The sequence below is a fragment of the Antechinus flavipes genome, chromosome 1, assembly GCF_016432865.1.
Source record: "Antechinus flavipes isolate AdamAnt ecotype Samford, QLD, Australia chromosome 1, AdamAnt_v2, whole genome shotgun sequence".
NCBI classification, from domain to species: domain Eukaryota; kingdom Metazoa; phylum Chordata; class Mammalia; order Dasyuromorphia; family Dasyuridae; genus Antechinus; species Antechinus flavipes.
Genome location: NC_067398.1, coordinates 694,110,985 through 694,127,570, shown reverse-complemented (window position 1 = coordinate 694,127,570; position 16,586 = coordinate 694,110,985). Strand labels below are relative to the sequence as shown.

Below are 16,586 nucleotides of genomic sequence, written 5' to 3'. Positions count from 1 at the left end.
ATCATTATTGTTTGGAGTATTTCTGAATCGATGATCATGCTGAGAAAAATTAGACATGGACCAACATTGTGCCTGTTATTTTCTGCTTTTTAAAAAGTATATGAGCCCTGCGCCCAGAGAGAGGAAATGGGAACTGAATGTGGACCACAACATAGTATTTTCACTCTTTTTGTTGTGGTTTGCTTGCATTTTGTTTCCTTATTTTTTTCTTTTTCGATCTGATTTTTCTTGTGCAGCATGATATTTGTGGAAATGTGTATAGAGGAATTGTACATGTTTAACATATAATGAATCACTTACCGACTAGGGGAGAAGGTGGGGGAAAAGGAGGGAAAAAATTACAACACATGAATTCGTAGCGGTGAATGTTGAAAATTATCCATGTCTGTATTTTGAAAATAAAAAGCTTTAATTAAAAAAAGTTTATGAGCAACACATAAAACAAATCAAAAATAAATGTAACAAAATTATAAAGATCCATCAGGACTCAGATGAAGAGAGATGAGAACAACCCCCCCAACCTACACCTTTGTCAAGGTGGGAGGTCCACAGGTGTTACACATTGCACATCTTTTTGGAATTTTTCAGTTTATTAAATCCTTTCTTCTCTATACTATTTGTCATACAGGATGCTTGAAATAATTACGGTGTTGTAAAAAAATATACTAATAAAAACTTATTTTTTAAGTATATGAAAATTTGATTCATGTCTACCAACATGTAAATATACATAGATATATATTTAATTCTACATCTTTTTTAGATTGATGATATGTTAAACGAAATTAAATTCGGTGAGTATGTGGATACAGGAAAGCTCGCTGATTCAATCGACTTGCCAGAGTTTGTGAAGCTTTACATCAATCACAGGCCACCTTTTGGTCAAACCATGAGTGACATACAAAAGGCTTTCAAAATTCTTGGCTCTCCTAATGAGGATGGGGAAATGGCTATTGAGAGAGAACATTTCCTAGAACTGCTTCTAACCAAAGGTCAGTATATATACCCAAGTGGACTACAACATGTTAGCCTCCCGCCCACCGTTTTCTCGAGCAATAAATAACACAAAGAGTGTCGTTTGAGGTACACGGGATCAGGGGGTGATGTGCTGGGGAGGACTTGGGGGACGCCTCAGTCCCCCAAGATGAGCTCATGGGTTGCAATCAGTCAGTTAACGTCTGTGAAGTAGCAGGAGGAGGAGATGAACCTCCACCATGGAATGATGATTGTAGCTGCTATTGCCGGAGCGCTCGCAGATTTGCAAAGGGCTCTCTGTATTTATTACAACATTGCTGGGACTGATAGCAGCATCTTCATGGGAATTTAGAGAAATCTAGGATCTTGCTCACCATCGTACAGCGAGTAAAGGCCAGAGGAAGGATGGAGACCCTTGTCCTTCAGATCCGAGTCTAGCCTTGGATTACGCAAGGAGATGAATGGCAAACAAGGGCCCTCCTTTATATAATAATGCTCTGTTTATGGAGGGTGAAGATGGATGTTCCCAGCAGAAAAAGCCCAAGGGGAAGGAGAGGAGCCCCCCGGGACCATGCTTTGGCAGTGCCCTTCAGCTGTTGGGGAAGCCCCTGGTGACTCATTACTTGATCTGAACACGCTGAATTAGCGTTCTCTGCGCCAGGTCTCCTGTGTGTTTGAGGGGGGGGAGGCGAGCATCACCTGGCCCAGTGTAATTGGGCCACTCTTGGTGGGGTACGCCCACCACAGGCGGCCTCTTGGGTTCCAGGGGCAGCCGGGGAGCCCCCACTCCTTCCACTATACTGATAAGCCCCAAACGATAAATCAGAAGTCATTTACTCCATGGCCTAGCAAGCATTAGGGGATGCTGCTCTCCTAGCCCGGGACCGTACTCTCCCACCAATACAGATAACTTCTGTGTGAAGGGGGAACACAGACTTAGTGTGTCGTGGGCAGTATCACGGACACAACCCACGCCTGCGGTACTGCAGACCCCGGAAAGCCGCTCTTTCTCTGTGTAAAGAAGTTGGCTCTTTGGCTTGGGTCCTGGTCCTTGAAGGCCCCCTGCCCTGGCCCACCACCTGGGGGGAATCGGCCACACCTGGTAACAGCCAGATGGGCTCCCCATCCAAGCCACGGGGGCTTCCCCTCCGCCCCTCATGGTCCTCAGTCCGCAGAAGGCTTGTGATCTTTCCCTCTTGAACTACTGAAATTTGTCCAGGGCTTAGCTATTTAAAGCTCCCACAGGCCCCGGCTAATTTGTTTGCTCAGCCAATTGCTTTGTTCCCTTCTTAACTGGGAGAAGTGTTTGTGTCTCATAAAGGGATCCCAGGGTAGTCTAGCTTGTTAACTCATTAAAACCTCTCCCCCGCCCTCACCCATAAGTCCAAACCTAAGGATTGAAGAGGTGTCATTAAAAGCTCCTGGGGAAGTCTGGGGGACGAGGAACTGACCCGCGCACCATTTAAGAGGCTTGTTTTTCCAGTTAAGGAAATAATGAAATAACCGATGAGAGCCCTTCACACTAATGCTAGCTCACAAGGCCTCTCCGCCTCTCCTGTGCCATTCGGGTCCGCGCTCTTCGGTCAATGCTCCAAAGGATTGCCTTGACACACAAATGATTAAATTAAAACTTAATCATTTAAAAATATTAAAAGACACTTTCGGTCTTTTAATATCTTTTGGGGGAAAAAAGCATAACCCTCAGACTTCTCATTTATTTGTCCCTCGCCTTAAATGTGGGAACTGGCTCCCCTCACTTTCCAGCCACCATCACCTGGGAGTGGAAGTAAATCTGGGTCCTCGAGGCCCTTGCAGCCGCGAGCTCTGACGAACTCCTCCAAAGGAGGAAAGTTGGAGTAGGAGCTTCTGTCATGGGCCAAAGATCAGCCCAACTGAGCTGGAAGGGGCTTGTCCCCACAGGCTCAGCCTTCAATGGGAATGAGCTGGCCTTTGGGGCCACAGCCAGTCATGAAACCCTCCCTACAGAGGGACAGGCAGGTCAGAGGCCGTGTAAGGGGGGTTCGTGATGAAATAATGACCCCACAGAGGATTGGGGTTCTCTGGGGTGGTGTCGGCCACTTAGCCAAGCGCCCTCATGTCCACAGCCCCCCCAGCAGCTAACCCTGTGTCTTTTCCCTAACGGGGCATAGGGGAGCACATGACTGAGGAAGAGCTGTCGGACTGCTTCACGGTGCTGTTTGGACTGAACCCAGAGGGCTGGAAATCCGAACCCGCCACCCTGGACTACAAAGGTATCGTGTGACTTTTCACTCAGCCCAGGCACTAACAAATGCGCTTCAGAACCAGCGGGGCAATGATTTTCGGGACTAGTTGAGTTTTAATCAAATCACCCAAGATTTAGAGGAATGTTAGAGAGGAATGCATATTTCCAATGAGAGCGTTTTAATTTTAATTTTTTGATTTCCTGATGTCTTGCTTGCTTTTCAGTGTTTGTCCCCCTCTTAATAATATTACCAAACTCATTTGTACATAGTGCTCTGAGAGAAACCAAACTCTGGGAGGGTAGGTAATACAGGCATTATCCCCATTTTACAGCTGAAACTAAAGGTCAGGTTAAATAATCTGTCTGTGCTCACACAGCTAGTTAGGAGTTGGAGGCACCCTGAAGTCAGGAGGACCTGAGTTCAAATCTGGTCTCAGACACTTAACACTTCCTGGCTGTGTGACCCTGGACGAGTCACTTAACCCCAATCGTGTCAGAAAAAAAAGGGAGTTGGAGGCAGAATTCAAATCTAAGGTGGAAAAACATTTACTTAAGTGTCTTTGATATACAGTGCAGTGCTTGGTACCGTGCCAGGAGCTAGGGCTACAAAAATAAAAATGAAATAGCTCCCTTTCCTCAAAAAAGACATTTGGGGGAAAGGGGTAAAACATGAATATAAATAAGCAAATAGATGGTCATTTAAAGGGAGAGTATTAACATGTAGAGGAAAGATTTCTCAGAGGAGGAAGAACTTCAGCTGAACCTTGAAGGAAGCTCAGTAGCTAAGAGGGGATGCTTATACCTATGCAAATTACAGAGAGCGGGAACAGACTGGCAAAGGACTAATTTGTTTGGAACATAGAATGGGTATAAGGTAAAATGTCGGTGGAAAGAAGGTGGGCAGGAGTCTTGAGACGAAGTGCTTTGAATGTCAGTGAGGGTCAATTGTAAAAGGTGTCCAAAAAGTCTTAGTGTGTGCCATGGCGTGGAGACTTTGGGGAACCCTCCCATCAGGAAAGAGCCACTGAAGATTTCTGAGTCAGGAAGGGATATAGTCAGACCCCTACCTTAAGAAGATCATGGTGGAAACTGCAGAGGATGCATTACAGGGAGAGTAAAAGCGGGGGAAGAAGGGCAGCTAGGTGGCTCAGTGGAGAGAGCCCTGGAGTCAAGAGGACCTGAGTTCAAATGTGACCTCAGACAATTACTAGCTGTGTGATCTCATAAGTCACTTAACTCTGATTGACGTCAACAGCAAAAAAGGCAGGGAGAGCAATGAGGAAGCTTTGGAAGTAATCTAGGCAGGTTGGTAGGGCCTGAATTAAGGTAACTCCACAAAATGGAGAGCAGAGATCAGAGGCAGGAGGAATTACAGAGTGAGAATCTCCAGCACTTGGCAGCTGGTGGGACGTGGTGGGTAAGGGAGAAAGAAAAGCCAAGAATGACTCTGGGGTTCTGAACTGGGGACACTGGAAAGATGGCGGTACTTTTGATAGAAATAGGAACTTTTGGAAGGAGAGGAAGGCAAAAGGAGAATTTTGTCCATTTTAAATTTGAGACGCTTTGGGGACGTTCAGACAGAGATGTCCAGGTGTTTGGTGAAAAGCATCTCTAGTTTGGGGGAGAGACTGGGGCTGAATATGTTCATTCATTGGACCCATGGAAACTGAGGGGAATTGCCAAGATATAAGGGGGGAGAACCGGAGACTTCCAGAACCTTGAAGGAAGGATGGAACGATGGTGATGGATGGCTGATCAGATAAGCAGGAAGAGAGCAGGTGCCAAGGGAGGCGGCGGGATTACTAGGGTCAAAAACTGCCCAGGGGTCAAGAAGGACCAGGAGTGAGAACAGTAGGTAAGAGAAGGTCGGTAGCTTTGAAAGGAAATATAAGGCAGTGTAGTAGAAGGGAAAGGGTACTGGGTATGAAGTCAGAGAAGCTGGCTTGTGTGACTTTGAGCTTCAGAAGACATTGGTGGAAGGGGGGGAAGAACACGTGCATCTGTGGGGCCAGGAATCAGAGACTCTGGACTTCAGGGGGCTGTAGAGAGCGAGGTGACCCAGTGGTAGAGCACTGGCTCAGGAATCAGGCGGCCCTCAGACACTTGACACTTATTACCTGGCTAAGTCACTTAGCCCCTCACAAAAATAAAATAAAATAAAAAATAAAGGGGCTAGACTCGATGGCTCTTAAGATTGTCTTTAAGATAAGTCTGTAAATCTATGAACCTATAAATGGTGGGACTATAGGCCAGATTGCAAGCCATAGAGAAATGGAAGGGGAGGAAGTGAAGGGAACAGATGAAAGTTATTTTTCTAGAGAGAGAATAATCCCTTTTGAAGGGATGGCAGCTTCAAAGGCAACTTTTTTAACCAATAATAACAACTATAGCATTTATATTGCACTTTGAGGTTTGCAAAACACCTTACAAAGGGTATCTCGTTTTATCCTCACAAGAGCCTTAGGAGATGGTTTTGTTATTATCCTCATTTTATAGATGAAGAAACTCGGAGAGGCAAAGATTAAATGACTTGCTCGGCGTCATATAGCTAGTACACATCTAAGGTTGGATTTGAATTAAGTCTGCCTGACTCCAGGTCCTGTGCTCTAATCACCGCCTTCCCTAGCAGCCTTTTTAAGGGTGGAAGAAATATAGACACGCTGTAAGTCGTGAGGAAGGAGCAGCAGATAATGAGCAAATGAGGTGAGAGGGGCAGAGGAAAGGATCCAAGGGGCAAAACTCCCAGAGGAGAAAGCACTAGCAAGCATCAAAGGCGTAAATAGAGGGTTTAGCCTTGGAAGGAAAAGGATCCCATCTCCCCGTCAGACAAAGGAGAGAATGGAGGTGATGGAGAGAGACTCGGTCGTAGGGAAAAGACTCCTAGACTCCAGACTAGTGTGTACCAAACTGCCTCATTCCCATTGCTTAGATGGATGGAGACAAGGGCACAGTGAAGGATTTTTACAGAGAAAGGGATCTTTAGGAAGGAAATGACAGGACTTCTGGTTTTCTGAAAAACTTTAGCATTTCCCAGAATTTTTAAATGCCTATAAATATTGTTTTTAATGAATCGGGTCCCTGTGCTCCTGCACACAGAATATGTGTGTGCTTGTGTATATGCTTCTCAGGTCTTCCTTCCAAGAGAAGGAAAAGTAAAATTGAACTCTTCCTTCAAAGCTCAGCTAAGTTACAGCCTCCTCTGAATACACACACACACACACACACACACACACACACACACGAAAGTATTCTCTCCCTCTTCACATTTTTCTTTCTCTTTTTAAAAATTTTATTTTTTTCAGATAATTACAATAGCATTTTATTTTCCAAATACGTGTAAAGATAGTGTTCAACATTCATTTTTGTAAGACTTTGTATTCTAAATTTTTCTCCCTTCCTCCATTACCTCCCCCTCCCCAAGACAATCTGATATAAATTAAATATGTACAATCCTAAAAATTTATTTTTTAAAGCACAGTTTTTTTTTGCAGTTTCAGATTTTCTTCATCCTCCTAGCCATTCTCCCAGCCATTGAGAAATCAAAAAAAAAAAAAAAACTAAAACAAAACTATTATAAATACATACAGATATGCAAAACAAGTTTCCATCTTAACTGTGTTCCCTGCTCCCCAGAAAAAGAAAGAACTAGAAAAAAAAGTTTTATTCTGCATTCTTGAGTTTATCAGTTCTCTATCTGGAGGGGAACAGCATGTTTCATCATGAATCCTTTGGTTTCATGATATTGATCAGAGTTTACACTTGATTATCATCAGGATGTTGCTATTTCTATATAGATTGTTCTCCTGGTTTTGCTTACTTTGCATCAATCATTCAAGTCTTCCCAAGTTTTTCTGAAACCATTTGGCTTATCAGAGTTGTTTTTCCCTCATTATTCCCTGCCTTATATTATATATTTGTGGACATGTCATATCATTGGTTTTGGGAGAATGTAAGTTAAGTATATCTAATTTTTAATTATATTAAATTAAAAAGATTTTGCACAAACAAAACCAATACAGCCAAGATTAGAAGGGAAGTAAAAACTGGGAGGAAAATTTACAGCAAGTTTCTCTAATAAAGGCCTCATTTCTCAGATAGATAGAGAATTTAAGTCAAATTTATAAAAATATGAATCATTTTCTAATTGATAAAGGTCAATTGATAAAAGTCAAAAGAATACGAACAAGTAGTTTTTAGATGAAAAAGTCAAATCTGCCCACAGTCATGTGAAAAAGTGCTCTAAATCACTATTGATTACAGAAATGCAAATTGAAACAATTCTGAGGTACCACCTCACAACCATCAGATTGGCTAATCTAATAAAAAAGGAAATGACAGATGTTGAAGGGAATATGGAAAATTTGGGATACACATGCACCATTGGTAGAATTGTGAACTTATCCAACCATTTGGAGAGCGCATTAGGAATTATGCTCAAAGGGTTACAATACTGTACATCTCCTTTGACCCAACAATATCACTACTAAGTCTGTATTCCAAAGAGGTTTTTTTAAAAAAGGAAAAGGACCTATATATTTATAAATATTTAAAATAATATAAAATTTAATTTAAAGCAGCTCCTTTTGTGTTAACAAAGAATTGAAAATCAAGCGGATGCCCATCAATTGTGGAATGATTGAATAAGTTGTGATGGAATACTGTTGTATTATTATAATACATGACAAGCAGGACGCCTTCTGAAAAACCTGGAAAAACTTACATGAACTGATACAAGGTGAAGTGCAGAACCAGGAAGAAATTGTACACAGTAATAGCAATACTGTATAGTGAACAACTGTGAATGACTTAGTTATTTTTGGAAATATAAAAATCCAAGAAAGTCCTGAAGAACTTATAAAAAATGTTGTCCTTCTCCAGGGAAAGAACTGCTGGAGTCTGAATGCAGACCAAAATAGACTTGTTAATGTTTTTTTCCTCTGTTTTCTTTCATAAAATGAGTAATATGGAAATACGGTTTACATGTCTGCATATATATAACTTATATCAAATTGCTTGCCTTCTCAATGAGGGGGAAGGTGTAGGAGGGAAGGAAAGAATTTGGAACTCATAATTTAAGGAAAGAAAAAATTCTTTTAACATGTAATTAAAAACATTTTTTAAATTTGAATTTGTGAAAAGAGTGTAAGTAAGCTCCTTGGGGGCTGAGACTGTCAAATCAGCAAGCATTTATTAGTCACTTACTAGACACTTTTGATAAGTCCTGAGGACTCAAAGTTCCCTGCCTTCAAGAAGTACGTAGCCTAATGGGGGAGAAACCACGCTACAGACCAGATAGACCGGGGAAAGCACGAGCAGTAAGGGGGACCAAGAAGAGCTTCTCCCAGGAGACGAGATCTTAAGGCAGGAGGTAGGGAGAGTTCTGAGCATGAAGCAATCAGTGAAAGTGTGCAGTTATGGCAGGGGAGCTGATGGTATTGTGACCTGGCTCGGTCACTGCTCTTTTAACTCAACCAAGGTAAGGAAGAGATGTAGTCAGAAAGGAAGGGAAGAGAAAGGGAGAAAAAAGGACAGAAGGAAGGGAAGGGAAAGTCAGAGGGCAGGGAAAGGAAGGAAGGGAGAGGGGCGAGCACTGAAGAGCTGTGGAATCTTGTTCAAGGAACAGCCAGGCGGCCCATGTCATCGGACCCAGAGAGGCTGGAATGATCGCGGAGGCCAGGTGGGGAAGGGCTTTATTAGAAGACAAAGAAAAGGTTTTCTGTCTGGTTTTGGAGCTGAGTCAGGGAACCACTGACATCCGCTGGCTAAGAGAAGGACACGGTCAGACTTGGGCTCTGGATAAATCCAAAATAAAGCAGGGGAGGGTCTTGAGTCAGGCTGATCCTCTGCAGTGGTCCAGGTATGAGACAATGCCTTCAGAGGAGAGAAGGGGGACATCATGAAGGACTCGGCAACATACTGGTATCAGGGCGAGAGACGGAGGCATCGGAAGTACATAAGGAGGCGAGAGTGGAATTTTCTGGCCCCCTTTTGTCTCCTGCCCTCTCCCTGGCCTTTACCTGGCCCAGGCAGGTTGGCATAGAAAGTATGCCCAACGCCTGTAAAGCTTGTGGACAGTTTGCTCCTTCTGTTCAGGATCTCCCTGGAGTCGCCCAAGGGGACTTCATTTATAACTGTTCATCCCTCCATCCTGCCAGTATCTTGGGCCAGAATTACTCCGATTCTCCATGTAAGGCTGTTCAATAAGGTTTGCGGAAAATTTGTTAAAGCATCACTATGTTGAAAATGGGATTTTAACTAAATTCCCCACAAGGATGTTCAAGAAACTGAAGCCAGGTTTTAGAACAGAGCCCTTTTAATGCTGCTGTTGCAATTTACGGAGCCCTCCTGAGGTGGATCCTGATCATTCTGGGGCCATTTGGTTTCATCTTGTTTATCTGGGGTCTAACATTTGTCTGGAGGAAGAGCTCCCAGAGATGCTGTCTCTCACTATTCAAGTGTCAGAGAGAAGGACGTCAATAATACAAAGTTTCCAAATCTAGACCAATCCAGAGTAGTCTAGACTGGCTGATCATTTTCAGCTTTGAACACAAGCATTCTCATCTTTGACAGTTTTGAGGGGCTGGTGGATGGAGTAGGGACAGAGGGCTGGTCTTGGACCCAGTTAGGCTTGGGTTTGAATCCTGAATCTAATCCACTTAACCTCAAGGAGCCTGATGGAGACAACATCTTCAGCTCCTTTTAAAAAAATATTTTATTTTCCCCCCAATTACCCGTTAAACAATTTTTTTCAATTTTTAAAACATTTTTTTTCAGAGTTTTAACTTCTGGATTGTATCCCTCCCTCCTCTCTCCCCCAAGATGACAAGCAATCTGGTATAGTTTATACATGTGCAACCATGTTAAACATTTCCATATTAATAATAATAATAAATTAATAATAAAGAAGACTCAAGTAAAAGAAAGAGGAAGGAAGGAAGGAAAGAAGGAAGAAAAAGAAGGAAGGAAGGAACAAAGAAAGGAAGAAAGGAAGGAAAAGAAGGAAGGAGGGAGGGAAGGAAAAGAAGAAAGGAAGGAAGGAAAAGAAGGAAGGAGGGAAGGAAGGAAGGCAGGAAGAAAGGAAGGATAGAAGGAAGGGAGGAAGGAAGGAAAAGGAAGGAAGGAAGGAAAGAAAGGAAGGAGGGAAGGAAGGAAGGAAGGAAAAACAGTATGTTTTGGTCTATGTTCAGATGCCATCAGTTCTTTCTCTGGAGGCAGATAGCATTTTTCATCATGGGTCCTTTGGGATTGTCTTAGACCACTGTATTACTTGCTAAGAGCATCATTAATAATTGTTCATCCCAAATGTTTCTGTTATTGTGTACAATGTTCCCTTGGTTCTGCTTACTTCTCTTTGCATCATCTTCCCACATTTTCCAGAAATCATCTTGCTTATCATTTCTTATAGCACAATAATATTCCACCACAATCATTTGCTAATTGATTTATCCTGTTAAGCTTTTAGCTATTCCATGATTGATGGGCATCCCTGCAACTTCCAGTTCTTAGCCACCATAAAAAGTGCAGCTCTTCCTCCTTAGGGCTTAGGCAAGATAATGTAGAAAAGGGGCTTTGCCAACCTTACAGGTCTGTAATAAGGAGAGTTGACAACCGGCATGTGGAATATTTTCGGAAAGACTCAAACCCAGTAAGCACTCACTGAGAGGGGGAGCTGGGCAAGTGGGAGGCAGAGAACAAGACGCATGAGAAGTGGCTGCAGGAACAAGGGGTGTTTGCCCACAGAGAAGACTTGGAGGCTTGAGATCTGGAAGGGCAGGGTGGAGAACAATGGGTAGAAAGTGGGAAGAAGAGTTAGGTTTAATGTTTGTTAAAAGAACTTCCTCACAATGAAAAGTGTCAAGAAGGTACAGGCCAGTCAGTAATCCTAGGATGCAATGGCTTCCCTTTCACTTCAAAGTCTCCATGTGGCCCCTGGAGGATCCCTTGTCTAGGGTGTTTGTTTTAGAGGGAATTTTCAGGTGAAGGCTATTGGACATGTAGCCTCGGAGGATGCTTCCATTGCAGAGATTCAGATTCATTGAGGCAGCTCCGAAAATACTTGCAATGTGTCCTCTCTAAGCCTCCTTTATCCTAACTATAAAATGGGAATAATAATATTTGTGTTATCTACGGAGCTCTTTGAGTGAGGAAAGTGCTTTGCAACTGGTAAAGTGCTTTAAAAGGATGAGTGATCGTTGTTATTAGGTTCCATTTGTTCTTTATTTGGGCTTTTCTTCCCAAGAATCTTGAGCCAGAATTACTCCGATTCTCCATGTAAGACTGCTCGATGAAGTTTGCAGAAAATTAAGTCATCACTATGTTGAAAATGGGATTTTAACCAGCTTCCACACAATGATGTTCAAGGAACCCGAGGCAGGTTCTAGAACAGAGCCCTTTTAAGGTTGTTGTTGATATTTACTGAGCCCTCCTGAGGTGGGTCCTGATCATTCTGGGGCCATTTGGTTTCATCTTGTTTATCCAGGATCTAACATTCGTCTGGAGGAAGAGCTCCCGGAAGAAATCACTGCCGAGATATTCACTTCTGATATTCTTGGCTTGCCCATTCCCAAAGACACCTGAAAAGGCTCCCAAAGTGGGAGGGACGGCAGAAAAGAGAACACTTGGTCTGCTTTCCCTGTAGATTCTCCCTCCACTTAACTCACTCCCCTCCTCTTCCCCTCCACCCCTCACCCTGCTGACCCTTTAAGAATTTTTAGGATTACAAGGAAATTTCTGTAAAGCACGACATCCAAGATGTTGGAAAGACCAGAATCCTGCGAGTTGACAGAGCCAATGAGCTGGAGAATTGGGTTAAATGTGAGACATGAAAATTAAAAAGATAAGCTGTAAATTGCAGAAAGTTCTTTGAGTCTGTTTCCGTTGTCTGGAGGCGATTTTTCCAGGACAGAGAGGGGCCTCTGAGCATGACAGCTGAGCAGGGTGGGCGTCGGGGCCTAGGAGAGCTGGTGCACAGGAAGCACCTTCTCTCTGCGACTTCCTCCGCAAGCCTCATTCCCAGGGGAGTACGTGTGCCCCCGTGTTAGCTCTCTGTAAGTCCCTCATGGCTGCTCAAGTAAGTCCTCAGCCTCCACGTGGGCAGGGTGGGGACACCCGGGTCCCCTTTGCTGTCAGGGGCGGGGACCTTCCAGAACTGGCTGCAGCCGCAGATGGGGATGGCCGTTAACTAGAGCACCAACAGCCATGCTCGGCGCAAACAGGAACCCCGGCAGCTGGCCCCCTTGCCCGGGCCGTCCGCGGGTGCTGCCCAGAACCACCGACCTCCCGCCAGAGCCAGCACATCCAAACAGCACGTGGGCTGGCCCCCTGGACCTCCCCGGCACATTTTGTTTGCTCTCTTGTGTCTCCTCTGGGTGGATGACCTTGCGAGTGGGGAGCCGGGGAGTGAATCCCCTTAGCAGGCTTACTCTGTGAAGCAATCATGCATATTTCCATGGCTCTTCAGGGTTGCAAAACGCTTTCTTCAAAACAGTCCTCTAAGGTGTCAGTTGGCACTTAGTATTTGCCAATGGCTTTGTGCTTTATGATCCTCAGAACAACTCCGGGGAAGGGAAGGTGCTCCTGTTATCCCCATTTTACAGATGGGGACACTGAGGCAGAGATCAGTGAAGGGCCATGCTCAGTCACACTACTTGGAAGTGTCTGAGGCCGGATTTGATTCAGGCCCTCCTGACTCCAGGGCCGCCTAGCTGCCACACAACTCGAGGACATCAGAGCTTATTTCTGGGTGTACCCTGTTTTAGAAAGGCCTCCAAAAATGGGATAAAGAAGGGCCTTGAGATCATGGTGTATAAGGCCTGGCTGAAAGAACTAGGGAATGGCCAGCAAGGAGAAGGGAAGGCTTGGAAGGGAGAGCAGGAAGTCCCCGGGCTCCCCATCCTCAGCTCCCCGGGCAGCTCCTTCCCAGGGGGCTGCAGGGAGGACCATCAAGCAAAAGCTGCCATAGGCTCTAGGTGGCGGGACTGGACTCAGGGGGCCCCCAAGGTTCCTCCCTGATCTGAAATTCCGTGATTCTGCCTTCTTTCTCGCATCTTCCCTATCCTGGACATTGGGGAAACAAATGCAAGAAGACACAATTCCAACCTGCCTTTGAGAGTTTATAGTCAAATTGAGACAGGGCAAGAAGGACAGATAGAGCGCCAGGTCTGGAGTTCCAGTCCAGCCTCAGACACCTACCAGCTGTGTGACTCGGGCAAATCACTTAACCACTACGTGCCTCAGTTTCCCCATCTGGAAAAGGGGATAATTGCACCTAAATCCCCTCCCATGATATGAAGATCAAATGAGATATTTGTAATGGGGGTACCTCAGCGCCTGGCACATAGTAGGGGCCATCGAATTGTAGCTATTATGTTGATGAGCTGTGCCCAAATGATTGTGCTCCAAAAGGGCTAAAAGCGATAAGTGCAGAGGAGAGATCCAAGCTGCTGGGTTGTAATCACAACTGCCCTTTCAGTCACAGACCTGATTCGTCCCCCTGCCCCCACATGCTCTCCTTTCCAACCTAGCCTTCGTCCAGGTGCCCAATTGATATTCTTAAAGATCAGGCCTGATCGTGTCACTCCCCTGTTCAAGTAGCTTCCTGTTCCCTCTGGAATAAGATGAAGAATCCTCTTCTTTTGGTATTTAAGCCGTTTCCCAGTCTGGCTCCAGCTTCTCTTTCAGTCCCCTCATCCATTCACTCCCTCCTGCATCTAATGACGGTATCTTACTTGGGAAAATGTGCTTCAGTTTGGCTCCATCCATGCGCCCGTTCATCCGTGACCTCGAGTCCTATTCTTCGATGGGAGGCCAACAATGGAGACAGAGTCCTTGATCCAATTAAACAACTTCCTTCTACACGGGTGGGCGTCATAAGTGCGAGATGAAATAGCCAAGTCCTCAATTACACACAAAGCGCTCCCACCTGCACTAGCTCCGGTTGGAAAAACGCTTCCCGAGAGCTTTGTCGTCCTCCGGAACATCAGACGGGACTGCCTGCCCCAAACCCGCCCGGGTCGCGGTGACCTAGGCCGGCGGCAGCCAAAATTCCTGAAACACTCGCTAGATTATGTCCTTTTATAGAACCCACAAAACACCACGAATCAATTATGCTTCTGCCCAGGGCCTAATGAGGATAGGACCAAATCAGCAAGATGTTCCCGGAGAGCTTTGGAGAGAATACGTGCAGATGATCCTGCCTTCCAACAAGCAGCTTCAGATGCAATCTGGACGCGTTGGGGATGGATGGTCCTCCGGAGGGGGCTGGACCACCGACTCCCCGGCAGGGCCGTCCCCAAGGGGATTTACGCCCCCAGTAGGAAGACAGCCAAGGTCCTTTCCAACTCAGCGGTTCTTTTCATTCAGGATGGCTTTTTAAATCTACAAATCTATAACTCCCGTGTGCAGCGACACTGGAATTAGCTCATCCTCCAAATATACTACAAGGTTAGAGTTGGGATTCTCTGACACAACCCAGCAAAGCAGTGAAATCTCCATTTAGAACTGCAGCCATGTTCCCTTTTTTAGCCATGAGCTATAAAGGGATGAAGGGTATAGAGGCTCTTATGAGACTTCAACAAACATTTATAAGCACCTATGCCATGCCAGACCCTGGCCTAGATGTTGAGAATTCAAAATATACAGAAATGAATAATGTCCCCATTTCTACTGGGATGAAACAGTAGGGTTACAAAGAAATAAATAAAATTAATCAGAGCAACGGCCCACCCCCAAAGTATTGATTTTTATTTTTACTTTTAATTTTTTTTTCTGAGGCATTTGGGACTACGTGACTTGCCCAGGATCACACAGCCAGGAAGTGTTAAGTGTCTGAGACCAGATTTGAACTCAGGTCCTCCTGACTTAAGCATTGGTGCTCTATCCACTGCACCAACTAGCTGCCCCAGCTAATAATTTAAATTTAATTTAAAAAATTAAAATTTTTATTTTAATGGATAGGCATTGTGTTTCGATGACCAATTGTCTTTCCTTGTTATTTCAAATTGTAAACCAATTGTACATCATTGTACAATTAGTACAATAAGCTACAATATGCTCTTGTTCTATAAGAAATGATGAACAGGCTGATTTCAGAAAAGAATGGAAAGATTTACATGAACTAATGCTGAGTGAAACGTACAGAATTAGGAAAATGTTGTTCCCAGTGATGGACAGACTGATTTCAGAAAAGCCTGGAAAGATTTATATGAACTAATACTGAGTGAAACATACAGAATCAGGAAAACATTGTTCACATCAATGGCAGGATTATGTGATGATCAACTATGATAGATTTGGCTCCTCTCAGCAATTCAGTGATCCAAGACAATTCCAATCAACTTTGGATGGAAAAAGCCATCCACATCCTGAGAGAGAACTATGGAGACTAAAGGTGGATCAAAGTATATATACTATTGTCACCTTTTTTTTTCCTTCAGTTTTTTTTATTTTTTGTGATTTTTCCCTTTTGTTCTGATTTTTCTCTTCCAATATGACTCAAATGGAAATATATAGAAAATGAATGTGCATATAGAATCTAAAAACAATAAAATTTTAAGAATTGAAAATATTTAATTTTCCCTCCCTTTTTTGTTATAGCTATGATAAGAGCTGATCTTTGCATAGTGTGTTTTACTCACATTATTTTATATGAACCTTATGGGATCATAGACCAGGAAAGAATCATAAAGGCCATCTAGTTAGTTTTATAGATGAGGAAATTGAGGCTTGAAAAGTGGACTAGGATAGTGGCCATTGTGTTGGAGAGAAGAAGACAGAGATAAGAAATAGAATCGATAAGGCTGAGTGGGTGTGGGGGATAGGAGAAGGGGTGAAGAAGAAGGAAGGGGGAAGGATCATCCTAAGGATGTGACAGAAAGGCAAGGTTTAGGTTTGGACACATTGAGAATGGAAGAGCAGATCTCCACACAAGAACCTTTTGGACTGTCCCAAAGCCAGGAGAGGGAGTGCTGTTTGCCCGTGTTCCCGGGACTGGCCGCTCTCCAGAATTGGGCAACTCAGACCTTTGGAATGACCTTCCTTGCTGCCCATCAACTCGAGTAGCATTACTGCTGACCCTCAACCAAGAGGTTAGAGGGGCTGTGTGGACCTTTCCTCCTCCCAGGCTGCAGGGAAGCTGCCTTCTCCCTTCTCATGGCTAAAGCTCATAGTGGTTAGAAGTGCAAGGAGCCAGAGTGGTCACTGAGTAGGGAACCGAGTCCTTGCATCACCACTTACCAGCTGTGGAGGGTTTCTAAGGGCTGGAGCATTGGAGTGTCAAGGCTGGAGTTTGAATACAACCACTTCCCTCACTCCATTTATCAGCTAAGAAGCCTCCTCCCAATGAGTGGATGCCCATCAGTTGGGGAATGACTGAAGAAGTTAAGCTGTA

The 16,586-nt window shown here is 44.3% G+C and overlaps 1 protein-coding gene across 3 annotated transcripts in view; it reads left to right on the top strand.

Moving 5' to 3' along the window:
• Positions 1 to 12,047, top strand: part of CFAP251 (cilia and flagella associated protein 251) — a 79,469-nt gene extending 67,422 nt beyond the window's left edge. For all 3 annotated transcript variants that reach the window (XM_051972730.1, XM_051972731.1, XM_051972729.1), the window contains 3 exons: positions 764 to 992; positions 3,126 to 3,227; positions 11,679 to 12,047. In XM_051972730.1, coding sequence (XP_051828690.1) covers positions 764 to 992; positions 3,126 to 3,227; positions 11,679 to 11,776 — 429 coding nt within the window. In that variant the 3' untranslated portion in view covers positions 11,777 to 12,047. The remainder of the gene's footprint in view (positions 1 to 763; positions 993 to 3,125; positions 3,228 to 11,678) is intronic.
• Positions 12,048 to 16,586: the final 4,539 nt, after the last annotated feature.